General features: G+C 63.0%; 1 protein-coding gene across 1 annotated transcript in view; it reads left to right on the top strand.

Annotated features, from left to right (window-relative positions):
* The first annotated feature begins 56 nt into the window (after positions 1 to 56).
* The window catches only part of MKNK2 (MAP kinase interacting serine/threonine kinase 2), an 11,774-nt gene continuing 3,217 nt past the window's right edge, over positions 57 to 8,613 (top strand). Inside the window, exons 1-9 of the mRNA XM_008589239.1 lie at positions 57 to 107; positions 4,340 to 4,427; positions 4,570 to 4,671; positions 4,754 to 4,851; positions 7,109 to 7,188; positions 7,476 to 7,549; positions 7,819 to 7,923; positions 8,039 to 8,094; positions 8,187 to 8,336. Of these exons, the coding sequence (XP_008587461.1) occupies positions 57 to 107; positions 4,340 to 4,427; positions 4,570 to 4,671; positions 4,754 to 4,851; positions 7,109 to 7,188; positions 7,476 to 7,549; positions 7,819 to 7,923; positions 8,039 to 8,094; positions 8,187 to 8,336 (804 nt within the window). The remainder of the gene's footprint in view (positions 108 to 4,339; positions 4,428 to 4,569; positions 4,672 to 4,753; positions 4,852 to 7,108; positions 7,189 to 7,475; positions 7,550 to 7,818; positions 7,924 to 8,038; positions 8,095 to 8,186; positions 8,337 to 8,613) is intronic.

Genomic DNA, 8,613 nt, shown 5'->3' with positions numbered 1-8,613 from the left:
CGGGCCGCCCCCCGGGCCCTCCGTCCTCTCCCCCGCTGGCGGGGCCCGGACAGAAGATGGTGCAGAAGAAGACCGCCGAACTTCAGGGATTCCACCGTTCGTTCAAGGTGAGGGCCGGGGTCGGTTTGGGGGGCGGGGGCGCTCCGGGCTGGACCACCGGACTGGGCGGTGAGAGGGGGGCGCGGAGCCCGTCCCCAGGATCAGTACCGGGAGCTCGTGCAGGGCGACCCAGCCGCGTGTGTGCTGATGGGGGGGGTCTGCAGGCTGCAGCCCTGTCCCTCCGCTGTGGCCCGTGGGTTCTTTCCGCCAGGGACCCCAAGCGGGGCTGGGAACCCTGTTCGTCGGGATCCCTAGCTGTGTGTCCCTTGCAGTCCCCTATCGGGTGTGTGCTGGTAGGGGCTATCAGCAGGCCACAGCCTTGTCCTCTGCTGTGCCTCTTGGGGTCTTTCCCCCAGGAACCCAATGCCTGTTGGAGTCCCTGTCTGTGTGTCCCTTGCAAGCCCCTGCCAGATGTGTGCGGGGAGGGGGCAGTCAGTAGGCCCTAGTCCTGTCCCCACCTCTGTATGGCCTGTGGGATCCTTTCTCTGGGAGTCCCAGACAGGGCTTCATGTTCCCTGCAAGCCCCAGCTGGCTTGTGGGGAGGGGTCAGCTGGGCACAGTCTCCTCCCCACCTCTGTGTGGCCTGTGAGGACCTTCCTCCAGGAACCCCAGGCTGGTCCGGTGTTCCTTGCACCCAGTCCCCGCAGGTGGCCTGTGAAATGGGGCAGTGGATTGAATGCCCCCCAGCCCTACTTCTCCCAGACACCCCAGGCCCAAGTGCCATTTCCTGTCGGAGCGGGAAGTTTCTGCAGCGGCCAGGCGGTGGCGGCTGCTGAGTCTTGGTCTCAGATGAGCGCATCTAGGGGTGGGGGTTGGGGAGGGCAGGTGCTGGGCAGGGGCCCCAGGGGGCCTGGCCCAGGGGACGCTGTGATGTCAGCGCCTGCCCGCCCCACCCCGCGGGCTGCGTTATGTAATGGCTTCCTTGGGCTTCCTTGGGCAGGGACCTGTTGCCCGGTAGAGAAGGCAGGACTTGAATATGCATGTGTGTGTGTATACGCGCGCACACCAGGGCGGGAGGAGCAGGCGGAGGCTGTTTGGGGAAGCATTCCCAGGCCTGTCCAGCCAGTGTCCCGTGCTGGCCGCCGCACCCCTGCCCCACACAGCGGTCAGCTTCCTTTCCCCCAGGGCAGTGGCGGCCTTGGCTGCTCAGTGTGTCCTGGTCTGGGCGGGAGAGGGGTGGACTTGAGACGTCACCCACAGTGGTCTTTCCCCTCCTGGGGCTGTATCAGCGCTCAGGGCCAAAGAGGCAGCCAAAGCAGACTCGAACTTTCTGGATGGTTCCAGCCACCTCCTGCCAAGCCTGCTGACTGACTGGAGGCCAGCAGCCAGACCCAGGGCGGGCTGGGCTAGAGCCGCCCACACTGCCCGGGACTGCGGGCTCCCCTCTGCAAGGCAGCCGGACAGCCCTGCCCAGAGTGGGACGGTGGAAGTCCCTGAGAGAGGAGGGAGGGCACTGGGTGGGGAGTCTCGATGATGAGCTGACCCTCCAGGTAGCCAGGGACCGGCCACTCCAGAGATCTCCTCCACCACCCCTGCTGCACCCTGCCGTACCCTTGGGTTGGGGCTGTCTGTCCCGTAATACCATCGGCACCCCCCAGTCTGGCAGCAACACAGCAAGGAGATGTATCCTCCAGCAGGTCGGGGCTCATTTTCCCCATTTAAAGATGAGAAAGTGAAGCCTCCGAGACAGGGGGCATGTGCTCAGGGTCCCCCTGCCCATAAGTGATGAGGACACAGACACTGCCTGTGCCTAGCACCCTGGCACCGGCAAATCTGTACCTTTATCGCACCGCCCCGTCTGTGCCAGGGCCCTGAGAGGCATGTGGAGACAGTGACCAGGTAAGGCCAGGGGCTCTAACTGGCCCCGGCAACCCCCTTGGGTCTTTTTACCCTTTTGAGGTCCCACAAGTTGGGGGCAGCCGCTTTCTGTCTCACTGATGACAGTCTGGCCCGAGGTGAGATAGCAGGTGAGTGCCATCACTGGCCTTTGACCCTGAGCCTCAGGTCCACCCCTGGTCCTAATCACCCCCCTTGTGTGGTGGCTGCCCTGGGGCCCAGGCGTGTCTGGATGGGGAACCTTATCAGTGCTGCGAGCAGGACTGCAGTGCCCCCCCAGGCCTGCCACCTCCTAGCAACTATCTGCCAGAGCAAGTGGGCAGGAAGGCCAGGAGGGCGCTGGAGGGCAGCGCTGCCCCAGCCCCTCCCGGCCTTCCCGCTTTCTGACCTCCGCCTGCATGTGCCTCTCTCTGGGCCACCCGTTTCCTGGCCTGCAATCTGCAGGCATCTGGCCTGGCCCCTTCTGCCGTGGGGCCATTCGGGGCCTCCCTAGGGCTCTCCTGGAGTCACTTCTCTGCAGGGTTACCCTCCTGTTAGATCCCGGATCCAGTTGTCTGGAGGCCCAGAGAGGGCAGTGACTTGGCCTAGGTCACTCAGTACCTGTGCTGGAACCAGGCCCCCCACACCTGCCCAGCATGGGGTAGCTAAGTTAGAAGTCATTTATCTCCCTTCCAAGTACTAACCAAGCCCGACCCTGCTTAGCTTCTGAGATCAGACGAGATCTGGCGCATTCAGGGTGGTATGGCCGTAGACTAGAGCTCTTTCGTAAAGGAACCTGGCTGGACCTCAGTTTCCCAGCTTTAAGGGCCCCAGCTCCTCATACAAGGGGCCGTCAGTCCCCGGAGCACATCATTCTGCAGAAATGTATTTATTCCAACCATCTTATATGCGGGGCCTAGGTAAGGTTTCCTCTGACCTCAAGCTTCCTTCCTCCCAGGTCAGGGTCTCTGGATTGCTTTGTCTCTCCCTCAAGCTGCAGGCCACAGAGCTCAACAGGCCCAATTGGAATCCTGGCCGCCATGGGCCCCTTCCTGAGAGGGGTGGGCTTCTTATTCTTAGCTGGGAACCAGGGCTTGTGAGGGGCTCCCCCCCTTGTGGGGGTCTTTGGAACTGAGACAGGGCAGGGCAGGCTGTGGTCTGGGCAGAGCCTGGCATGCATGTGCCCGTGGGGGCCTCTCCCATGAGCCCAGCACGGTGGGGGGAGTGACCCAGCTGGCCACTGGCCACTAGCAGGTGCAGGGCCATATTTGTGAAATTGATAATTATAAGGGGAGGGGATAGAAGCAGATGAACGTGGGGCTGGGTGGGGTCTCAGGTCCTCAAAAGATGAGGGTTTGGGTGCACAGAGCAGGGGGTGGGCGGCTTCCAGAGTTGTGGAAGTAGGCTGAGCTTGAGCAGGGGCAGGGGTCGTGGAGAGGGGGTCTCTCCCACAGCACCGGGCACTGAACTCGCCAGGCAAGGTGGGAAGGGAGAGAGGGAGCTCGAGGCAGGGAGAGGTGGTGGTGGCCCATTTCACAGAGGGGAACTGACGCCCAGAAAGGCCAAGGGCTGTGCCCAGGGTCACCCAGGCAGGGCCGAGCTGCCCTTTGATGGCCCAGGAGGCCGTGGGAAAGCAGGCACAGCTGCCCGGCCCAGAGCCCCGCCTGGTGACTCACCGCCTTCCCACTTCCCTGCCGCCTTTGAGGTCCCGGCCCACCCCGGAGGTCAGCCAGCTGTGAGGCTGTCCCCATCCTGCGGAGGAGCAAACTGAGACACCAGACACAGACTGGGCCCCACTGTGACTCAGCCTGGCATTGGAGACATGGCCCAGTCAGCCATCTGCCTGTGCCTGGCCTTCCCCAAGGGCCCTGGGCTGGGGTAGTGGTCAGGTTCTTCATGGTCAGGAAGAGACAAGGTCTCCCCCTGTGGAAACTGAGGCTGGATCACTCTCTGTGGCAAGGCCGTCCTGGGCACTGCAGGTCCAGCATTGTCCCTGGCCTCCATCCACACTCCGTGCCAGGAGCACCCCCCAGTTGTGACAACCACAAATGTCCCCATACATCACCCAGTGTCCCTGGGGGGCCAGAATCACCCAAAGTGAGACCCCCTGGGTTAGGGGATTCCATGGACCCCCAAGAGACTCTTCATCCCATAGTCATCAGCCCTACTGAGATCCTTGGAGGCTGCGCACATTTAAACCACACACTGAGTGGGGCGGGACAGAGGAGGTGAGTCCCAGAAGCTGGGGTCGCCTTGGTTTATACTGTCTGCCCCGTCGGGGGTTTATTTGGTGTCTGCTGTGAGCAGGAGTAAACCCAATTTGTTGCCCCTCCCCCTGGCACTGTGGACATATGGGTGGATCACTCTCTGTGTTGGGGGCCTTCTGGCAGGGGCGGGCCTGAGTGTCCTCTCCTCTCGTCTGCAGGGGCAGAACCCTTTCGAGCTGGCCTTCTCCCTAGACCAGGCGCACCACGGGAACCCCGACTTCAGCTCACAGTGCACGGCCCGCCCTGGTGAGGGCCCTGGGAGGGGCGATGTGGGCACCTCAGTCACCCCCACTGCAGTGGGTGAGGGCTGGGCAGGCAGCCCCTGTGGGGAGGTGGGGCCAGCCCGGCAGGGCTGCTGCTGAGCTGAGCGACCTCCCTCCTGGCGCAGACATGCCCGCCAGCCAGCCCATCGACATCCCCGATGCCAAGAAGCGGGGCAAGAAGAAGAAGCGGGGCCGCGCCACTGACAGCTTCTCAGGCAGATTCGAAGGTGAGCAGGGGCCGCGGCATGGGTGGCAGGGGCAGGGTGACGGCCGGGGTGCTGCTCACCCCCCACCCCCTCTGCTCCCCAGATGTCTACCAGCTGCAGGAGGACGTGCTCGGGGAAGGCGCCCATGCCCGCGTGCAGACCTGCATCAACCTCATCACCAACCAGGAATACGCCGTCAAGGTGAGGTCTGCCCCAGCTGCCCCTGGGGTCTGCCACCAGATGGTGGGGGTGGCGACAGCCTGGGAAACCCAGTGTCTAAAAATGGCCCTGGGGCCTTGTGACTCAGGCCACCCCTGGGAATCCAGGTCAGTCCTGATTTGAGCCCCTGAGTCCAGATAGGAGGGGACAATGAGGGGTGGCCCTCTGCCTATCCTAAGTCCAGGTGGCCAGGGACCTGGTGGCTGCCAAGAGCTGGGGGCAGAGTTGATGCTTGCCTGTGGGTCCTTCGTGCCAGTCCTCTGCCTGTGAGCTGTATCAGGATCAAAAGGCAGCATGGTACCCAGGGCCCAGAGGGGGCTCCGCATTTGGGGAAACCCAGTGCAGACCCCCGTAAGAGCCATGTGTCTACCCCTTCCTCCCAGGGCCTCTAAGCCCTGCATGTGACTGAGTGCTCTGAGGGCAGGGTCCCTGTCAAGACCCTGGCCGTGGCCTCGTGACTTTGCAGGGCCAGGCATTTGGATCCTGTGTTCCAAGAGACCTTCCAGGATCCTGGGCTGGGTGGGGTCACAGGAGGGCTGGCTGCCCAGGAGCAAGGGCCAGGTGCTCCTGGGAGCGGGGCTGGCGGGAAGCGTGTGGGCCTCGCAGGTGGCTGCTGCTGGCTCCTCCTCTGAAAGCCTTCGTCTCAGGTTGTCTGGGGAGGAGGAGGAGGGGAGGTGATCACCCAATTGATTGCATTGGGCGGTGTGAGGCTCATCTTTCAGGAGTGAAGGGAGACTAGTGGCCAGGTGCTGGGGCCACAGTGGTGTTAGGTGGTGACAAAGGCCACTGTGGTCCCTGCCCCTGGGCAATGAATGAGGTGGGAGAAATGGACACTTTGCACAGCATAAATCCTTCTGTGTCCTTTTCTACTAATAGCCTTGCTTCCTGTCATGGCTTGACAGATAGAGAAACTGAGGTTCAGACAGGGCTCGTGCACGTGGGTTTGAGGGAGGTTGTCTCATCCTGTGGATACAGTGACTTGGGGCCTCTGCCCTCAGGTGGTTTGAGTGCCTGTGGCTAGAGAGACCGCTTTGGGGTTGCCTGGCTGGGTGAAGACCCCCAGCACAGACCTCAGAGAAGGCCAGTCCACTGCCAGGAGGAACTGTCTGCTCCTTGGGAGATGCAGGCCCTAGCTGTCTTCCCAAGGGACAGGATGGGGTTTGGATTAATCCGGAACTGTCTAGAGTGCCCACTGGAGCTCTGCTTTTAGCTGTGGCTTGGTGGGTGGTGGTGATGACTCAAGAGACCCCAGAATCTGATCGTTCTCCCACCCCTTGCTGGGAGAGGTGTCTTTGTCACAGGACATGTGGGACAGTGCATAGGTGGCAACCAGGGTTTCAAGGGTGGAACATACCATACCCCCCACTGCCACCACCACCACCAGGCAGCTGTGTTGGGCACAGCCCTGGGCATGGGTGGTCACCCAGGCCACCCGGCCATCCACCTGCCCAGTGGGAAAGGAACCAGAGTGTCCAACCTGGGAATAGGATCCCAGCAGCGTCTGGAGAGAGCTGGCAGGCACCCTGCGACCCCATTTGTCTGCAAGTGAAGGCTGGGGGGCAACTGGAAGGGGTGGAACCCTCTGGTCCTTAGAGCTGTCGGGGACAGAGGCGCGGGCTGGTTTCCTGGGGCTCTGAGACACTGGGCCCATTGGTGGCCAGGGTGGACAATCAGGGCTGACCTGAAACAGACCCAGGCTCAGGGTGCCAAGGAGGCATCTCCCCAGGCCGGCATGGAGCCAGGGAGGCAGGGCTGGCAGCCAGGCGCCCTAAGGCCTCCCTAGCTCTGCAGGTCATGTGGCAGCTGGTCCTATAGGAACAAAGAATGTGGCTGGCCTGTCTCCTGGTCAGGGAGGGGTGGCCACTCAGTCTGAGGGACCCTGATGCCCTTGCAGTAGGGGTATTTCGCAGAGGCCCCAGATGTGCCCCTGAGGGGTCAGGGGTGGGAGCTACCCTGCTGGCTTTTTTTCTGTCTTTCCCATCCCGTGTCACCCTTCCCCTGCTGCGGTTTGCTGGGGGAACATGTTGCCCCCGCCTGTGCTGACTCCACAGTTCTGACTTCCAGCAAACTCCGGGGCCCCATAGGAGAGCTCTGCTTTCTAGAGCTTAAAGGTCTAAGCTCTAATGCTGGACTTGCAGGACTGGTGCAGGGGAATTTTCTGGCAGGGGCTCACCTGCCCCTCTCTGGCTATGGAGGATCCGGCTGACCCGGGTGGTGGTGTCCCTCCCGCCCATTTCAGATCATCGAGAAGCAGCCAGGCCACATTCGGAGCAGGGTTTTCCGGGAGGTGGAGATGCTGTATCAGTGCCAGGGACACAGGTGAGGTGACTTGCCCTCACCACAGGACTGGGCCCCGAGCCATCTTCAGTGGATGAATGGGCCTGAGCGCCCCATTACTCCATCAAGCAGTTACTGAGCACCCACTGTTTACCAGGCCCTGTTCTCGGCACTGTGGGTGGGCCCAGGAGGGAAGGTGAAGCAGGCCAGGGCCCTAGTCCCAGCCTCCCGTGGGCAGAGCGAGGGCAGGCCTCTCCTAGGCTGGGCAATGGGCGCACAGGGGCCTCAGGAAGCCTCAGCTCCTTTCCTGTCCCCCATCCCGACCCCAGGAACGTTCTAGAGCTGATTGAGTTCTTCGAAGAGGAGGACCGCTTCTACCTGGTGTTTGAGAAGATGCGGGGTGGTATGTCGGGGGTTCCTGGTTTAGGGGAGGGAGGGAGCTGGGAGACATTTCCAGCTAGGTCCTTAAGGGATGGTGGCTCAGGAAGGATCTTTCAGAGGGGCCTAGGCATGGGCAGGGGCTTGTGGGGTCCCAGCTTCCTGCCCATTTGGTGCTACAGGCTGAGGACTTTGGGCCCAGGAAGACAGAGTGGAGGTGGGCCCTGGACCTTGGCCCGGGGACCCCGGAGATGACCCCATGTGTTCTCTCTCTCTGCCATGGCCTCACCCCAGGCTCCATCCTGAGCCACATACACAGGAGGCGGCACTTTAACGAGCTGGAGGCCAGCGTGGTGGTGCAGGACGTGGCCAGCGCCCTGGACTTCCTGCACAACAAAGGTGGGCGGTGGGGCCAGCCGCTTGCCGACCAGCCCGCAGGGTCCCGGGGTTCAAGGTTCCGGGAGGACACCCCCACCCCTAACCCCGTTCGTGGTTCTGCTGGCTTCTCCCCCAGGCATTGCGCACAGGGACCTCAAGCCGGAAAACATCCTGTGTGAGCACCCCAACCAGGTGAGGAGGACCCCACCCAGTGCCGCCCCTATGGGCGGGCGCGCGGGCAGGGCCGGGACCCCCAGGGCTCACAGCCCCTCGAACCCCTCCAGATCTCCCCCGTGAAGATCTGCGACTTCGACCTGGGCAGCGGCATCAAACTCAACGGGGACTGCTCCCCCATCTCCACCCCGGAGCTGCTCACGCCGGTGAGGCCTGCGGCTCCGGGGCGCCGGGAGGCCGAGGGCTGCGGCTCCGCTCAAGTAACGTCGCGGTGCCCGGGCCTCAGAGCTCGAGCTTCCGCTTAGCAACAGCCGCTGGTTGGCGGGGCGGGGCCGCAGTTACACAGGGCGGGCTCCGGCTCTTGTCGCTGATTGGCCGGACGGGGCAGGGGGCGGGGAGCAGGGAGGTTTCCAGCACCTGCTGATTGGGCTGGGTGGGCTGCCTCTGATTGGCTGAGCAGGGCGGGCAGGGGCGGGGTCGCGGTCAGGGCGACGGGGGGAGGGGCAGGTTTGGGCGCCCTCGTGACGAGGCGGCCCC

The sequence above is a fragment of the Galeopterus variegatus genome, unplaced genomic scaffold (genome assembly GCF_000696425.1).
Source record: "Galeopterus variegatus unplaced genomic scaffold, G_variegatus-3.0.2 Scaffold5326, whole genome shotgun sequence".
NCBI classification, from domain to species: Eukaryota; Metazoa; Chordata; class Mammalia; order Dermoptera; family Cynocephalidae; genus Galeopterus; species Galeopterus variegatus.
Note: the sequence above shows the minus strand (reverse complement) of the source record. Positions and strands in the feature narration are given on the sequence as shown.